The sequence below is a fragment of the Corapipo altera genome, unplaced genomic scaffold (genome assembly GCF_003945725.1).
Source record: "Corapipo altera isolate COAL_440 unplaced genomic scaffold, ASM394572v1 53, whole genome shotgun sequence".
Classification (NCBI taxonomy): domain Eukaryota; kingdom Metazoa; phylum Chordata; class Aves; order Passeriformes; family Pipridae; genus Corapipo; species Corapipo altera.
This window is the reverse complement of record NW_020884900.1, coordinates 548,608-567,795: the sequence shown is the minus strand read 5'-3', so window position 1 is coordinate 567,795 and position 19,188 is coordinate 548,608. Positions and strand designations below refer to the sequence as shown.

The following is a 19,188-nucleotide window of genomic DNA, read 5'->3' as shown; positions in this document are numbered from 1 at the left end:
CATAGACAACTCACCACAAATACAGAGGTTGTACCAGTCTGCCCTCCCTGTGCCCAATGATAGCCTGTGTCAAAGAACCAGGATGCTCCTGAAATGTCAAGTGCCCATGTCAGATGGTTTTGACTTGATTAGTGCTTCACTCAGATGCTGCCAAATCAGAAGATGACAGCGTGGCTGACTGCTGAAGGGCCAAAGGGAAAATTTTACTCCCTAGGTATTGCAATTAAGGCAAAAGGGAATTCAAAGAGAAGATCTGACTATGTGTCCCTGAAAGAAAACAGCAGTAGATGAAGCAGTGAGAGAGAGCAGATTACTTGAGGCTGTAGCTTACACCTGACAGTCCATTCAAGATTTGGTTATGATTAGTTGTACACCTAAAGGAGAGAGACCAGGGGCAGGTCTTGATCATTTGCATGACCCTGATGAAACCATTTCTGTTTCAACTCTGCTGCAAAAAAACCATAACAATCCAGAGCCACCATGGTGGATGGTGGATAGCCTGCCAAGGTGTGGCTTAGTGAATAGGCAATAATTCCATTCAGTACTGTGTGTTAACCTGCCACCATCAATGTCACACGGATTTATTATTAGCATTTATAACAACGGCATTAGAGGATCACAAGAATGTTCAATAAAGGAAGGTATTAGCAAAAGAGCATGGAAAGCAGGCTCACTGCAAAGGAGCCCACAGATAAGTGGCAAAAGCTCCCCTCTGCTTCATCCTGGCATTTTTGGAGCATAGAGATCAGCAGTACTGAGTCAAACCAAGGATTCATCTGTCCCTTACACTGCCTCTGACAGAAGCCAAAACCTGATGCCCAGAGGAACAAAGAACAGCATGACCAGTTAGCAATACCTCTTCTGGAAACCCCCAACTATTTGTTTGACTTTGAAAACTGCTCAGTCAGGCATATTCTCTATGTATTTATTAACTCCCAGTGACTTCTCATCCATGAACCTTTCCAGGTTACCTGGGAACTCATGCAAGCTCTTCACATCCCCAGTGTCGTGTGGCAAGTTCTGCAGCTTGACTGCTCTGTGTGGGCAGGCTGGCTGACAGGAACCGAAAAAACAGCTCATAAGTACAATGGGAAGTGCAGTGGGGAGAACTGGATTTCTGTTCAGTGTCTGGGTACCAGGTTTAAGGAAACAAGCTTTTGAAGCCAAAAGGGAGAATGCAGTTCTAACTAAGAAGTTTCCCTGTGTTAATGGGCTGGGAGGGTGAGCGATGCCAAAACAAAAGCCATGGATCTAGAAGAAAGCAGAGAGGTCATCAAATGCTGCCCCTATAGTTGCACCCCACGCAGCAAGTGCCTGCATTTTACAGGTGCATGGCACATGTGCTCCATGTACCCCCACTCAGTGCAGGGCACAGAACATTTACTACAAACTACAACAAACTCAGACCAACAGCACCTACTGGAGTGCCTTGCCAAGAGGCAGCAGAACAAACTGAAGGTGCTTCATGGCTTTTAACAAACCCTGAGGCACCAGCCTCCTTGCCCCTCTGTTCAGCTACAGAGGAGCAATCTGTTCTATTAACAGTCTTGAAAATTCTGCCCAGCAATCCCTGCACTGACCTTCAGTCCCCTCCTCACCTTCAGACACACTGGAGGCCTTAAGCAGAAAGTAAAGCAAGTCCTTAATTACCAATTATCTTCAGGTTATCACCCAATTATCTTTTGATGCAGTCAGTTTTTATTTCTTATTCCTCCTATCTTCTTAACAAATAGCTTCTACAAAACAAACCTTGCTGTGACTACAGCAAACAAACAAACAGACCCCCTCAGCAGATTAAAAAAACCCATTAAGGGCAGACATCAGTCTACAGCTCATTACCTTTCCAAGCCCTGGAAACCTGAGAAAGGCAAGGCTGTGCAGCTGTGGGAGCTGCAGCACCTGCCAGAGATGCACTCTGCTCAGCAGGGTGGAAATCATTCCTGCACACTCCCAACTTCACAGCCCTTGGCCAGCCAAAAGGAAGGGGGAGAGAAGCTGGGGAGGACCTGCCTCAGCAGACCAGCCTGAGGGAGTCACCCAAAGATGAGTAGCAAGTCTGTGGGTACTTATACTTGGTTGAGGCTGTTTTAGACTGCTGTTGGATGCCTTACACACTGCAGCACTGGTGACACTTGATCATATCCCCTGCAAGCCGACACAGCTCTTCCTGCAGACTCTGCTGTATGGGACTGGTGAGGATTCACAGAGTTCCCCTGGCTCCCCAGGGGCTTCTGAGCAACCCCCTTCCTTTATACTGCTTGTGGGAAAAGGCATCATCACCTAACAGACTTTCATCTCACTTGGTGAGATCTGTCAATTATTTAAAAACTAACCCCAGATACACTATAATTGAAGAATGTACATGTAATAGAAAGAGCACAGGGATCCACAAAATTTTACAAGGCTGTAAGTCTAAGTCAGCACCCAGGGGAGAAATGTAAACAAATTTCTTTGTAACATGTAGTGCATAACTAATATTTAAAATAGTTGGGAGGTGGGGGCAAGTACATCTGATCATCTGGTTTGAAGGACCAGCTTATATTTAATGACTAAGATACAAGTTTAATCATATACTCATAAACTGCTGCTAATTGTAGGGGATTTTTTTAAAACCTGTGAGAATTATTTGAATATGCAGCATTAATACTTGGAATGCCATGTAATCCTTATTATGCAGCCATAACTTACAAAAATATGAATCCCAATGGGGAATAAAGAATCCTTTTTTTTTTTTTTAAATGTCAAAGGTAAGAAAATTTCTTAAGAAAATCTCCACTGTGAATTAGCAACATAATATGTTTTCACTGTAACCTGTGGGGTGGGATACAGGACCTGCATCTTGGGAACATCTGTTGCTGCAGAACATCCCAGTGGGATGTTGTATCTATGTGCCCTGCTTACAAACCAAAAGGTAAGGTAAGGCCGAGCAATTACAAAGGAGCCATCACAACTCTCTTGTCTCATGCCAACTGCTCACTCTGAATCACACCTTCACCTTCTCAGTTTGATTTTCTCTAGAGCTGGGATACATTACCATAACCATTCTTGCATCTTCTAATGTTCAGATTTTCATCTTAGCCTCCTGCAGCCTTGATCCAAAAGCTTTTCATATTTATACCAGCAATCAAGATTTTTATGTAAGCAGCAGTGAGGAATTTCATTTGCATGTATAAATGTACAGTAGTCTCACTACTCCGGCTGCTGGTGCAAAGTGAATCCGTGACACAGGTTACATTCTCTTAGCTAAAGGCAAAGGCATAATTAACTGACAATAAATTACCCTATTGTAGAGCCTGCAGGATGGGGATTATCAGTCCTAACACACTGTCCTATCCTGCATGCAGTAAACAGAGCAAACTTCTTTGGAAGATTTGAAACACAGGCAAGCGATAACGTGTAAATTCATTAGGTGGCACCTTAAAGCCCAAAGTCTGTGTGTGTGTAGTATCTCATCCATTTCAATAGGAATTTTGCCTGCAGGAGAAGTAAGCTCATGCAAATGCTGTTAGATCATTTTAATAGACCAGAAATCTAAGGGTTTTCAGGAGTGGCAAGCAGACACCTTAAAGACATCTCACTGCATAGTACATACTTTGGATTCCAATCCAGAATAAATAAATGCTGGTCTATCCAGTGACAACAGTATAAACACTGTGATCTAAAAAAAAAAAAGGGACAGAATAAGGACAAAACTGTAATGTCATCTGACAAAGCAAATCTCTTCACCAGACTATAATCTTAAAGTCTGGAAGAATTGTAATATGTCACCATCCTGGCGTTTACGTACCAAAATTAATCCTATTTAGCACATTAGATCTTTATCTAAACCTCTTTGTACAGAGGATGAAAGACTTGACCCTGAGAGAAGGATTTCCAAGATGCCTTCAGCTGGTCTATCAGTGCTTTTTACTCACAAATGGAAAAAAAAAAAAATCCCTGATTTTACAGATCAAACACTTCTAGGCATAATTTATTTGAGGGCTATCTGTAAGTAAGTTGCTGAAGAATTAAGGCACTAAATCACTGTGCTGCTTTTCCTTACTGCTTTTGGCAGAATCATGCTTTCAAGTGCTCAAAAGGGATTTCCAGATTAGTCTCTTCTACTGGGCAACCCTTCTTAATGTACCCACACATTTCGTTCTGTCTGACTTACCTCTGCACACTGGGAGGCCTGCTCTGACTAAAAGACTGGGATGAGTAGGTCTTCAGGGAATGAAATTAGTGAGTTGTGGCTGCAGTCTGGCCAATCCCATCTTACTCGCAAAACAATTCTATTCCTGGCTCTGGTGTGCTATTTGTGGGTAGGAAGCCGCAGAAGCTGGTTTGTGTTGTGCTGCAGAGAAACTTGATCACAGAAATTCTGTCTTGAAGAACAACGAGAAAAACAATGTTTCTAAGAAATAAGATGAGACTCCCCAGAAACAAAGGACATGCAACATCTTAATATTGGTCTTAATATTTAAAAAAGAATGCCCTGAAGAGCAATGCTTCTGATTTGCTCCTTCCTTCAATGCTACTGCTTTTCTCATAATCAAGGGAAACAGTTTTACATCTAATGTCACCACTTTTTCTTTTAAGCCCGTTATCTTTTCTAATGGTAAATTCAAAGAAATAAACTTTTGCTTCCAAAAATAAATTGGATATGTAACATTATCATAAATTAGCACTTGGGAAAAAAAAAAAAAGAACACTGTGTACTGAATGTGCTTACTTTCAGTGTCCTTGGCATTGCTTTGTGATTTTTTTCAAAGCTCTTAACATGGCATTCTTTGCATGACATCTTGCAAAAATTCTCTAGAAAAGTACCAACTTTCTACATGTGTCAATTAAACAAGCTATATTCAGGGAGGTAGTTACTGAGGGTCTGTAAGCAGTTAATGAGGAATTCTGTCTAATGGTTGGCAACCAAGGCAGTGAGAAAGCAGGGAAAACAGTGTCTGTACAAAGTTTAGAGTGTACTGAAAACCTCAGACTTCCTACTGCTTACCTGCATTTTCCCCCCCTGTGTCTGTCATGACCAATTAGTTTCATGTCACTTGGGTAATATCATGCTAATTAAATATCAGAAACCATGGGGCAAAGTGGCAACAGGTTGTTTGGGGGTTTTTTTGCTATGCACTTTAACAGTAAGTGACAAGCACCAGCCCTTCCACCATCATATACAACCACTGCAGGATTTCCTTGTAACATTTCCAACTGTCCTAGTTAGAACAACTGCGACCAGTTCATCACTGGATGGGTGTAACCCAAAACTGTGTATTCTATAGCCCTCCATGCCATTTCCCAGAAACTGTTATCAATGAACCATTTACACCATCTGCACATAGAGCCTGACTCCTCAGGCTATAAACTAGGTGTTAAGAGGCCTGCGAGATAGGATGTTGCTTTTGTCCTCACACCCATTAAGGAACCCCCCACCCTGAGGGAGGTACTGAGCATCCCTGCCTGAACTGGAGGATATATAATCTTGGAGTCTTGGGACTTTTTTAACCACTCGTGGGATCCAGAGGAAGACTGCAGATCACCACTCTCAACCAGACTGCAGACCACCGCTCTCAACCAGACTGCAGACCACCACTCTCGACTGGACTGCAACCACCACTTTTCAACCAGACTGCAACAGGTTTTCCCCTTTCCTTTTACTTTGGACTCGGGGCCCAAAGAACACCACTCTGTTCATGCCCCAGGGTGCTGGGTTATACATTTGGGTTTTGTGGGTTAAAACCAATTGTTTGTCTGTATATTATACTTATTGTATTATTTTATTAAATTGTTATTCTGACTTATAATCTCTCTTTTGAGTTGAGTTCATTTCCCCTGCCGGTTTACCTTTAAACCAGCACACCAACCATAAATCCTGATGTGCTGTGCAAGTATCAGTTCAGTAAAACTTAATGAATGATACCACAACTGAATGCTTAGAAGCAGCACTAAAAAGGGAAGCACATAACACAAAGTTTAGGAAGTTTCTTCAAAGAGCTAGGAGACAATTTGTAACTAAACACTTTTATTGACTTTTTTTTCCAAAATAAAAAACACAAAATAACCACCAAGATTAAAGGCCATAGACAGCATTAACCAAATGAACCAGCCACTTGGTTATAGTAGCTGATAACTAGAATAACTGGATATTATTGCATATACCTCAGGTTCATTTATATATCCATTACAGTTTGGCAAGATTACAATCATACAGTAGCTTTGGTTGTATAAAACCTAGTAGCAATACTTACTTAAAATGTGACTGGTTAACATTTTATGACAACAGTTCTTTATCTCATCTTATTCTTGACACGTCTTCTCTCATTCCATGTTCTCCTCCACACTACACATTGTCACTGACTGAGAATTAAGGAGACATATTTGCAACCATCATTTTTAGCCCTTCTTTATCACCATACAGTGATGAATCCTAAAGGGGTAGGAATCTCTCACTTGGCTTTCCTTACAGAAGTTTGTAGAGCAGCATCTCTTTCCATGCTGGGTGGTTTCTACCATCCTGTGGTAGCATCTGCCAAGAATCAGTCCGTTCAGAATGCAAATACGTCGAGGTGTATATGGCTTCCAGGCCAAAGCCTTTCCTGACCTACAGTGCTGGGGTGTGACTGTACTGCCTTGCCTTTGGATACAGAAAAAAACCCACAAATAAACAAACAAACAAACAGCTTTTCACATTGGTGTGCTGAGCTGCCAGCACAAAACAGTATTACTGAACCTAACACACAATACTACCTTGGTTACAGAGTTGTGCCTGAGACACTGCACAGGATTGCATGTGTATGTTCTACAGTCTATGTATTTCAGTTTTGGTCTTTTAAAGAAATGCTCTCATCCTTACATAATCTAGTGTAACACTGCAGCTTTAGAGTAATGGTTGATAAAAAGTCATAAACACACAAGCTATTTGAAAACACTGGAAGCTTTTTCATTTTTTGCACCAGTTGTGCAGAATTCCTGCCCTTCTGCCATCAGTTTTCCCCCCAGAGTTCTGGGAATCTGCTTCCAGGGGAAATACATCATCTACTTAAAAATAACCTAAAATTTTGAGTTCTAACTGGGAAAAGCTATAAAATAGTTTGGATCAAACTGAAGTAATCTTGTAAGTGAAGACCCTTCTTCACTTACAAAATGCTGTAACACTAGCTGACATCTACTTGGTTTGGCAGCCCTTTATTTACTTACACTGAAGCAAAAAGGAATTCAGGATGAGAAATGGCTGCATGGTTTTAAGATCCTGCAGAGCAAGGTAACTGCCATGCAGTAATTCAAATGCAAGCAGTGTGACTGCTTTTTGCATCCAGATCCATACTTGTATAAGGATATAAATTAATAAGCCCTTCTAAATGATTTTAGAAATATCCTCTTTGATCTAGACATATAAAACCTCTGAATACTTAGAATCACTAGATTTCACATGGCCCACATAGTCATAATTATTTGCACTTACATGGCAAATATTAGAAATACATTTGCCTGCAGTTGAACAGGTAATTATACTGCCTATTATTCAGCTGAGCAAAGATCAAGCACTCTATATCTTGCAGTTATTGGATCTTATTCTAACCCTTTACTTTAGAAAGGGGAAATAACCATCTAATTATATTACCAGTGCACAGTACTTAGTTTAAAAAAGACAACCTATAGTAGGCAACTAGATTTTTTTCCTAAGATGACTTTTTATGAGATACTCTAAAAGCAGTCTCTTATGACTGAAGATTGTCTATTTCACTGTGCTCGCATAGTAAAAATAGTTAAAATCTAATTACAAAGCTGCTACATGGTTATTTTGTGGTCTGTAAAATAAAACAGTATCCAGAATTTTATCTGAACAAAATACACCAGACAGTATAAAAATATTTCTCAACTGGAGATTGAAACATTAATGCTGGATTTGGGGTTTTTTTGTATAAAAAGAAATGTAATAATGGTCGACATTTATCTGCTTATCAGTCAAAAATGTACATATGACTTCGAGGAGCTGTTCCAGGCTCACTTTCAGTGAGCTTGTGCTTTTGACCCTAGCAGTAATAAATGCACACTTGGAACACAGTTTCCTGAAAACCTGAACTACATCTTATTTCTAACAAATTAGAATAATTTCTGGCTATGGATTTCCACTTATTTGCTTTGTTCAGGCAACTACAGCAGAGGAGTTCCAGAAGCACCACTTCCGCTTCGAATGATGTTTGTTCAGTGCAACATCTTCCCTTTCTCTTTCCTTTTTCACCCTCTGGTAGTGATCTTCTTCCTTTAAATACCACACAGGTGGCCACCGATGCCTCTCAAAATATTCTTGATTATCTGATTAAAAAGAAACAATAAAAAAAACCCCAAAACAAACAACCCAATAAGATATACAAACCCCTGAAATGTCTTGAGTGTCTGCAAAAAGCTATGTAGCTAATCCCTCATCCAGTCTCTTAAGTTGTCTGGTTTATCAAGGATTCACCCAGTTTCCTCCAATGCCTTACTTACAGTGAGACAAGACTTTGAAAGTGGTTGCACTTAAAGAGGCCACAGTCCACCAAAAGCTATAAAAAAGCAAGGCCTTTACAGAGTGTATTTTTCATTGCAGAGTCTGAAAATAGCTCTGTTCCTTTTAGCATCACTGAATTAGGTAAAGAACAAAATGCTTGCCCAACAATCAGGCAAATGATTATGACCTTTCTTTGCAGATAAGAATTTATGAATGCTATTCAGATAGCACAGAGGTTCAGTCTCATGGCTGACCTGTCTGAGCTCATATTTGTCTTCAGGTTTAATCAACTGGGTGGGGAGAAAGAAGGGGAAACCTCATGAAAACTGAGGAAGGAAGTTGCCCATACCTGCAGATTTAGCTTTGATTTCCTTGCGGAATTTGGAGCAAACGCTGTTGTAGTTGGTGCAGATGTAGTGCAAGCACCAAGCTGCCAGCTGGTTAGCATTGTGAAACTGGGAAGAAAAACAAAGAGCTTATTGCACTTCCTGAGGTTATCATTCATTTTGCAGCCCCCATTAACAGCTGAAACTAGAATGGTCTCCAGCAGATTGTACCTGGCAGAACTCTCCCAAGCACACAGAGCTTTTGAGGCTGAAGTGGCCTTTAGATGTCCTAGACCTTGTTGTAAATTCTGCTGGAACAACCACTGGCCCCAGAACAGGTGTTTAGCATGCCCAGCACCTGGCAAAGAGTGTTCAGATTCGTGCACACTGGAACTGAATTTCCTGGTGTGACTGTACCAGTCGTGTGTCCCTATATTTACTGCAAACCCTGCTCTGAAGTAACTTCCTGCAGAACTGCTCGTTGATAGAAATTGAGTACACTAAAAGCTCAAGGCAGAATCTTGTACAAGCTTCCTACAGTCACAAGAAAGCACAGCTAAAATGCAAGTCAAGTTGTACAGCCTGTGTATGGATTTCAGCATTCTGACTGCCTGCTGTGATCTCAGGTTATGAACACATCATACTGAGCTGGGTACTGGGCACAAAGGATATTCTAACAGTAGTTAAGGATATTGCTTCTGTCTTCAACCAGGAGAAAAAAATTAAAAGGAAAAATTACTCTTTGTAAAATCAAAATGAAGTGAAGAGAGCTGCTCTCTCTTGGGAGGGGTTCAGTTCTGGTTTTCCAACAGGATTACAGGTATTGCAAGAGAGGCACTTGAAAAAAGTTGCAGGAAATGTTGCATGGTGGCCAGCTTTGCAGTATTTTAGTGCTACTTAAATCCCAGACTTCAAGCCAATCTGCAGCTGACTCATTAATGTGAAATCAAGAATAATAAAATTTTAAAAATATTTCATCTTTTTCTACTGTATCTGGGAGTCCGCTGTATGATTCCTTTTGGAAAACAGCAGTGTTTAACTGTGAGCTAGGGACTCTCTTTTTTAATGATTTCTGGAACTCAAGGAACATTGAAATGTATTTGAACATAAGAAGGATTTGCACTCACTCTGAATTATCAGATGATTGACTTTGAGTAGCCAGTCTAAGTATTCAAAAAATGTTGTCTTTGCAATACGGGTCTAAATAAATCTACCAAAGCTGAATTGAAGGGAAGGCAAGAATCAGTCACCATTACAAAGCTGAACAGCTTCATTACATTGCTTTTCACGCTACTGAACCATGGTCATGAGAACATGGAGCTCGGAAGTTTCACAATCAAGAAAAACTAAAACATATATTTGAAAGACAACTCCTCTGAGATTACTTAAAGGGATGTTTCACCTCTGAACTAATGGAAAAACCTTCCTTAAAATAGAAGATAAACCCAAGTTTTATTGTCAGTCACTCTCAGAACTGCAGACTTTGAGCCACTCAGAAGCAATGCTCAGAACCAGTAAGGTGCTAAAAGCAAGTCCTGCAGAGTTGCAGACCAGAATATCTTTAAAAAGCTGTGTACACTGACCTGTGCCAATTCCAAATAGGAGAGCACTTCCCCATCTATTGCAACGCCACTCATGGAGGCTTTTGTCAGCTCTTGTACTGCATGCTGTTCTGTTAGAGAAGAAAACTCATCACTCACATGGCAAATGGTCACATTTCAAGGTCAGATCATCTACAGGTAATGAAGAATCAAGGTGGGATGTTCTCCCTCCTCCTCGTGTTAGCTGGCATTATGCACAGGTCACATTCACCCAGATACCATCAGATTTGGGTAAAGTCAAATTCTCACCTTTAGAGCTTTGGCTGAAGATTCTGTATCACAGGTATAAACTGTCTTGCTCCACTGGAGCACAGCCCCCATGAGGATTTGCCCCTTTGCTTCAACCCAAACAATTTATTTTGGTTTCATGCAATTCTTATCTCTTTCTGACAGAAAGTAAGCCTGGAGTTAATAACCACTCACAGAAGGACAAAGTTCAGCAGCCACTAGTCTCTTTCTGGGAGAATGGATGGGTACAACATTCAATATAAATTAGAAATATGGATCAGCTGTCTCTTTTGGGTATTAAGAAGTTTTTAAGCAACAGCACACTTCCCACTGAATTGTGGATTTATTAATGAGTATACACAGCACTGAGAGAGAAAAGGTCACTTCAGGATCTCTTCAGACTTTCAGATCTAGGGATCCAGATGAAGGCTGACAAGCTCCCCCCCAACAGTCACTTCAGTTCAAGATTCTCCCTAACCCTTTTCTAGAACTATTTCCTAGAATCTTGGAAGTTTGAATGCTTTTTGGGAAAGGCTGTCAGGTGACTTGATTCTGCTGGGTTCAGTTGTTGGCAGTAGCCTTTGGACTCAAAATTATTTCATCAAGAATTAAACTGAATGAAATATTCTTAAAACTGTACATATGTTTATGCTGCAATTACTTCAAAAAAAATTAACCAAAACTTCAGATAAAATGTATATACAAAATCAGGCAATAAAGATTTGGTCTGTCAGAACCAGTGAAGACATGAGACACAGTCCTGATGCACAACTGAAGGAGAGCTAGGGTTTGGTATGTAATTAGGTTTTGCCTAAATGTTGTCTTGTAGATATGTGTAGCTTTGCTTCATCTGCCTCTGAGTTTTGGCCTTGGTCATGTCTTCATAACAGTGCCAAGTTACATACATAGAGAGAAACATGATCATCCAGATCAGTCCTGGCTCAGTTACTTTCTTTGAATAGAAATGTAAAAAGGAGCACTTCATTCATTACTTAAAGGAAAACCTGGAGTTCTTCTTGTTTTCAGGTAAATTAACAACAACAGAAAGGCTATTACAATCCACAGACATTAGAATCAATTCTGAAGAGAAGGTTTATTCCCTCTGTTTTTAAAGCACAGAAAACTTCAATGTTCTGAGCTGATTCAGCAAGAAACTGAAAAGTGCAAGAGAAAGGCAAATACACTTCTCTATATGAAAATATCAGTTTGTGTTACAATGTCCCTCTCAGAAAAAAAAAAAATTTCTCTGACACTTGGGAAAATCTTTGTATGTTTGAAAAACCATTAAACCACGTTTTAGCCATTGCAGAAGACACTGCACTGGACAAGGCTGCAAATTCTTACCTGCAAGAGCAATCAGGTGAGGAAGGCAAAACCTATTTGCCAATGCAATTAACTCAAGTGTGTCCAGTTCCTGACTGGAGGACAGTTGCTTGGTATACAAGTAATCTAAAACCGCTTGCATGGAAGCCTTGTTTATGTTGGGAAGAACTACCTGGAAAAGATATTTAAGAAAAAAGTCTCTAATAATTAAGGGATTTTAATATAGAGGCCATATTTCACCTCTCTGACTTTGCTGGACTTTTCCCTTTTTCTCTTCATGTTATTTTAGGAATGCAGGGAAAACATTTTTCAAAACAGAAATTTCCCATTAAAGTTCAAGAAGCTGCCAGCAGGTAAGCATACCTCCAGAGTCAGATCCTTTGCCAGTTTACATACAAGCAACTTGGTACCAAGTTGCTGGAACTGGATCCACATCAAGCAGTGAATCTGTTCAGTGCTTTTCTAGCCTGCAAATGGACAGCTCAGTAAGATACATAAAAGCCACTGAGCACTCCTCATGCCAAACCTCTCTTGGTAGATGTCCTGAGGAATGTAATCTATCTGCTTGCTCCTGGCAAGGAATATTCTGAGACTAACAAAAACCAAAGGATAACAATAAAACAGACTCTCAGTCTGTTTGTAAATAATCAAATGATCCAAGCAAAGAAGGTTGGGAAGGAACTGAGAACTGAAGAAATGAAGAAAATGTAAGCTGTTTTTGTCACACGTGTAATTAGTGTAACCAGCATGGGATGAAGCTACCAAGACCAGGACAAAAGTTGTCTATTTTTTCCCCAGCACAATCCTAACTCCATTTCACTGCAGGGAGGCCTAGAAGAAGAGGAAGGACAGTTCAAAAGCCCCAGTGTAACCTATCACGGTAGCATCTCAACCACAGTTTGCACACACAATCAACCCTCCAAGAACAGGGTAAAACTTGCAGGGCTGAAGGTTGCAGCTGGTAGGTCTGCCTCCAACCCCTGAGCTAGTGGATCCCATCAATCAGCAATTTGTAATGTACATCTTCATAACTCAAGAAAGAGATGCTGTCACTGAAGAATGCACTGTGGTATTCTGAAGAAATTGCAGAAAAAGAATGGCACAGCAGAAAAATAATAAAAAAAATATGATGAGGAATTAATTAAATGTACATGCAACTCAATCTGACTGTTTGGAAGCAGTCAGCACATACTTCCTGCTAGATGGGGTTAAGTGTTGCCAGGTAGCTGGTTGCTAACCTTCAGGGATTTGTGAGTTTTTTTTCAGCTCTGCCTGGATGGGTGAGATCCAAACCCAGATCTGTTAGTGTTAAAGCATGAAGCTCTCAGGCATACCAGCCACTCAGTTCTCCAAGTGAGAGCAGCTAGCTGTGAAACTCATTCATTATTAATATATTTTTGTTAGTGCAGAGAACTGTAAATTCAATGAATGAGTTTATTAAATTTTCCCCAAATACAGAAAAGGTAATATGTAAAAATAGACGGTTTTATTTTTCGTAAACCAGTCAAAGGAAACCATTTGATTCATATCTACCTATATTTTAAAACTTCCAAAAGCATTACTGAATGCCTTAAACTCTACAAAATGGAAGCTAAATATTTTAAATTGGAAAGATAAGCTAAGACTGTTAAGCTAATCATTAAAAATAGGCTGGTAGAAAATAAATGCATATTCTTCATTGACAAATGTAGCTTACTAGAATGAAACTATGTATTTTTAATGAACCACTTGTTGAGTATGCCTCTGGGAAAGGAATTATGTTTACAGTTGTATTAGAAGAAGCCAGAAAAATCTAAGTAGAACAAAATCTTCCTGAATATTAAACATGAAAGAACTGAACTCTTCATATGAGCGAGACCCATGAGTATGGAAAGGAACAAGAAAATCAAAACAAAAATAAAACTCTGGGCATGGATAAAGCACAAGAAAGAAATATTAACCAAGTGTTTGGAATTTGAAAAACAGACCATGAAGGCAACTGAAAATACAAGGTTTCTACTGCAAAATATTAATTCAAAGCACTGAGATCTTTTAAACTGTATTGCATACCTGCTTTATTCCAGAGGACAAACCGATACAGAATCTGAGCTGAGTTTTTACTAAAGTTAGTAGAACTTCTACCAAAGTTCACTTAATTTTTGTGAAACCAGCTCCCTTTTCTAGTTTAACACTATGTTCTTTAATACCTTTTTTTCTTCAGTTCCTTCATAAATGCCCCATCTCAAGTATTCTTTGTAATGCTTCTGATTGTACAAATGTATATTTACATTGCTTAACAAATTATTTTAAAGAAATTCACTAATGCATACTTGATTTCCCCCCCATCCTTATATTTAATATTTTAAAGGACTTTGGGTTTAAACACGTGCTCCAATGCTGGAAGGAAATTTTGTACAGAAAGGATGCTATCTTCCTAGGCAACCTTATTTAATGCCTTAAGAAGAAAATTGTCCCAAGTTTGCAAAGGAAAAATAAAGACTGACTCCAAGGATCACTGCAACCTTTCAAATAGATACAGAATGATGCTCCCATCACCCTAAGTCCATCAAACATTATAAGCAAAATGGACAAAAACAGACAAATACCTCACTGTTGGAGCTTTCAATAAATGATCCTCCAAACATAGCAGACATCCATTCACAGCTACAGATGAGCAGTGGCTTGTGGGCCTTTATGCTTCCATCGTCCAATTTAAATGTCACATCTGCCATGGGAACAAAGGAACAGACGTGCTGCAACGCTGTGCTTCAAGTGAAACTGTGCCTCCAGAATGTGTGTGTCACTGGCATGCTGTTAACCAAGGACCTCTTTCATTTCCCATGGCCCCCACCCCAAAAATAATTCAGTTTTATATAGTTAAATGAAAAGCCTCATTTAAAAGGGGGATATTGGATGCTCAACACTTTGGAGAATTGAGTCCCTTCTTTAAAAGTTGTGGGTAAATTTTGAGAAATTAAACTACAGAATCCTAGGTTGGAACAGTTGGCCTGAGTAACACTGTAATTTTGGGGTCATCCTCCCTGAACAATGTAAGCTGTTTTTGAAGAGTTTTTGAAGCCTGGGAAGTGAGAGCAACATGAATGAGAAAAGAATTAGTGCTCTTCCTACTTAAGCACGTATTTACTCACCAGAAAATGTCCCTTTGCAAAGGCACTCTTTTATCCGATTAGCTTTTCTGACATGAAATGCTTTAGTAATCTCTTGATTCATGAAGGCTTCTTTATTCATAATATTCTCCACCATCATCCGCAAATCAAACACTTCCAAGATTTCAGCAATCTGAGCGAGTCTTGTGAGGTCTTTTTCATTTTCATCCAGTTGGCCTGTGTATAAAAACTGCAAAACAGTTTTAAAAGGTCCAACCTGCACAGATGAATCCATTTTTACCACAGTTACAGGACATGTCCGATTGGAGACAGGATTCACCTGCATTTCCTTGTGCACACTAACAAATCCCTTACCCCAGGACGACAGAGATCTCGCTGCAGGGTTTGTTTCACCAGATTCAGGTTCGAGCATGTTTAAAGAGTCACTGCTTTCTGGTGGGGGAATTTTAACATCAGCAGTTTTCAAGGAATTCTCATCACTGTCAGTATTTGTCTCAGCGTGACTTGTCTGAACATCCTTACTTGTATTTTCTTTATTACACTGTGTTTCATCGAAGTCCGGACTTTCCTCACATTCCATTAAGAAAAGGTCATAAAACTTTGAAGAGGAGGTAGCTAGGTAAATCTTGTGAGCAAAAATGCAGTCCTGCTCCTGGAGAACAAACATGACATCTGCACACAGTGGGCTGTCCAATAAATATCCAGCTTCATTCATGCTCGGCACAGGACACTCAGGAATTTTGATAACCGGAGGAGGGGCTTTTGGAGGTAGGAATGGAGCCTGAAGCAAAGGTTTTTGGACCTTCTTCAAATGAGATTTCCAGAACTGCAAGTGTCTTCTGGAGATCAGGGCAGCTCTAATTGCATTGTCAAAGACATCTTTAATCCCAAACTGGTCAAATACACTGGTTTCATAGTATGGTATCCCGAGTTCCTTGGCAACCTCTCTGCCTCTTTCTGGGGGCAAAATATCTCCCCTTTTTATCGGCCTAGGGTTAAACAAAAAATAAAACTCATCACACACGACAGTCACCAGAAAATTATTCCAGAAAGCATGGAATTTTACAAAACATTCAGCACTAGTTCCCTTTGGAAATCTACAATCATGACTCCACAGAGTTTTAGAATAGCACATACTTAAATTTCATTTAAGTGTGGTGGTGTCTTTGCAGTTGTTACTAAATATATGTAGAAATCAATTGCACGAAAAAGAGTAAGCTGCCTCTCTATTAAAGGGAAATTTAGAGTAAAAACAGTTGATAGGATACTTGAGAACTTTCATTATTTAAAAAAATCTCCTAACATCCCTTACAACTCAGATATTTTGTCAGAATCTTTCTTCATATCCATCATTTAAACTCAAATGGAAATCCTCATGACATAAAAATGCCAAAAATATAGCTAAATTTGAAATGAGAAATATTTCTTAAGCTCATGCTTTTTAAAGAAAATCATAGGAGCCTGTTACACAAAAGTGTAACTGAACACACTCTTCACAAGAGAGGTTTTTTTGGCTGTAGAAGCATTATGTGAGAACTCATGAATTTCCAGAACAGCTCTAGTACATGAGGTAGGGTAAACAAAACCAGTAAAAAGTCTGGGCTAGGATCCATTTTCCCAGCAAAAAAATCATCTCACCAGAAGACACGACCCAACAGTGTGTTCTCTGAGCATTCCGTAGTGGGCAGACACAAGCTGGCACAGACTTAACATACCCCAGACAACAGCTTGCTGTAGTCATCATCTAATAAATAACCAGTTCAGATGGCAGAAGTCTGTGCTAGACATGCAGAGTACCAATTCAGTTTTATTAATGGTGAAATCAGGAATTAGGGCAGAAGAAGAGTTATGGAAAAAAAAAAAATCAAACATTTCCTTTTAAAGAGTCAAACATAAAGCCCACCCCACCCACATTATGAAGAAATGTTTAATAAACAAACAAACATATGAAAATCATATTGCCAAATCAAGAATTTGAATGCAATGCAATGCAAAGTCTTCTAAGGGCCCACAAAATATTAATTCAACCTCCTTATGGAAATTTCTTACAAGAGTCTTTAATTACATGATCATGGATATTATTTCCACAAATCTGGTCTCATTCAAATTCCCATGAAAGGAAGAAATTAGAAGCAAGCAGGTAATTGTGAGATGGTTTTGTCCAAACATGTGAGTGCTTGTCTTTTGAATCTGGGCAACAAAAAAAAAGCTTCTCCAGAATGACTCCAAACTCTCTTTTAACATCAGAACTTTACGAAGTTTAATTTGCAACTGTTTTACTGTCTGCCATCCATGATCAAGGATTACAATTACCAAAAAAAAAAAAAAAAATAATCGAGAATTAAGAAAACTTGGGTAGAATCTGCCAGTTTAAAACAGTACCTGACAGTAGTGACAGGGTACGATACACATGTTCATGATACACATGTTCAGAAGGAGAAAGACATATATTAAAACCTTCAATAAACATTATTACCTCTATCTTACTATAGTGTTCAGGCACCCAAATGAGTTAGATGTCCAATGTGTAAAAATATTGTGGGAAACATAATAACTGCACGTGTTAAAAGAACCAACCAACTCAGACAACAAAATCAGAAGAAAGCACATATATTCCTATTGTATAGAAAAAAGGAATCTAGGTTCTCTAATTTCTCTTTTGGAAGTGCTGTAACTTGATTACCAAGGTGATTTCTTTTTTAATTCTTATTTTTGTTTAAATTTTACCTTGCCAGAGGCCGTCTGGCTCTGTTCACAGCCTCCAGGTCTGCATAGCGGAGATCGAGCTGGCAGCCCACCAGAATGACAGGTGTGCGGGGACAGAAGTGCTTGATTTCTTGATACCACATCGTTTTCACATGATTCAGGGAATTAGGATTAGCAATGGAAAAGCACAGAACAACCACATCGGACCTAGAAAGGAAACGAGAAAAGATCCGATTAAAACCCCACGGAGGATTTTTGCTGCAGTTTCAGTTTCACCTGTTTTCATCACCACTCCACTCTACTCTTTGACAAATACACTGACACTCACATGTCAGAACGCATGTTGTTCGTGCAGAGGGTTGACAGAAGCTACACATTTCACCACAAAAGCATGGGAGCACAAAGCCACATACCCAGGAGCACTGCCTCTCTATTCTGAGAGATGATCCCTGCACATGTGAGCACTAAGGCAAGAGGGAGGGCTTTCCATTCTCTACTTTCACAGCACAGTTACTCAGAGGCTGTCATTGCCCAAGAAACAATTCTGCTGACTGGACACCTAAACTGCAGTTCAAAGATCACTGGTGCTTAGGAATTAGAGAGGAGTTATGCAAAACTTCAGAGCGGCCACACGGGCAGACACAGATCACTTTCAAACTTGTCATGGAGAAATACCTTTACCGCACTGTTTTAGGGACTGAGGTGGTCTCCTTTGCAATGTGCTTTGAACAGAAATTCTCTAATACCTTTAATAAATAACCTGCTAGAAGGTCAAAGTACTGCAGAATGACCACTTCTACAATATCAGCAAAAATAAATATTATGGTGAAAATAGGGTCGCTAAAGTGTACAATACGACAGTGGCTTAAATTAGAGTAAGCATGACAATATTTGCAAGCTTTTTTTCCTTAGAAAAAAAAAGTACTTCACTAAATAAACTTACTTTATAAATTATAAATATGAGAATCAAGGCTGACATTTCATCCACCCAACCATCGCCTGACCTTTGTCAGAGCTAGCACCCAAAGGCAGAGAAATGCCTGAATACTTGTCTCAGGGCATTCCTAACTTGGAGCAATTTCATTATTTATCAACTGGGATGGAACGTTACAAAGCAGTCCTCGAACTCTGGGGTCTCTCATGAGGAAAAAAAAAAGAAGAAAAAAAAGCTGAATTGAAACTCTTGAGAACAATTGAGAAGGGACGTTTTGAGGAGGCAACCTATTGATACAGAATTGTCAGCAGGATAAGCTCAGCAATACCACGTCTATCTCACTTTTATTATTCTTTAATTTAGCACCAATGTGTTGTGTCTGCAGTTTGTGTGATGTACAGAGCAGCAGCAGTAAATCTTAACATTCACCTTTTAAATAATGAAATACCTCCTCAGTACTGCTGCTTTCTACATTTCACTGAGGGCA

General features: G+C 39.5%; 1 protein-coding gene across 2 annotated transcripts in view; it reads right to left on the bottom strand.

Moving 5' to 3' along the window:
* Positions 1 to 7,897: 7,897 nt before the first annotated feature.
* RHOBTB1 (Rho related BTB domain containing 1) overlaps positions 7,898 to 19,188 on the bottom strand; it is a 52,849-nt gene continuing 41,558 nt past the window's right edge. For both annotated transcript variants that reach the window (XM_027649458.1, XM_027649459.1), the window contains 7 exons: positions 17,789 to 17,974; positions 15,083 to 16,050; positions 14,540 to 14,658; positions 11,976 to 12,126; positions 10,386 to 10,474; positions 8,826 to 8,931; positions 7,898 to 8,301 (listed from right to left, as the gene is read on the bottom strand). In XM_027649458.1, the coding sequence (XP_027505259.1) occupies positions 8,132 to 8,301; positions 8,826 to 8,931; positions 10,386 to 10,474; positions 11,976 to 12,126; positions 14,540 to 14,658; positions 15,083 to 16,050; positions 17,789 to 17,974 (1,789 nt within the window). In that variant the 3' untranslated portion in view covers positions 7,898 to 8,131. The remainder of the gene's footprint in view (positions 8,302 to 8,825; positions 8,932 to 10,385; positions 10,475 to 11,975; positions 12,127 to 14,539; positions 14,659 to 15,082; positions 16,051 to 17,788; positions 17,975 to 19,188) is intronic.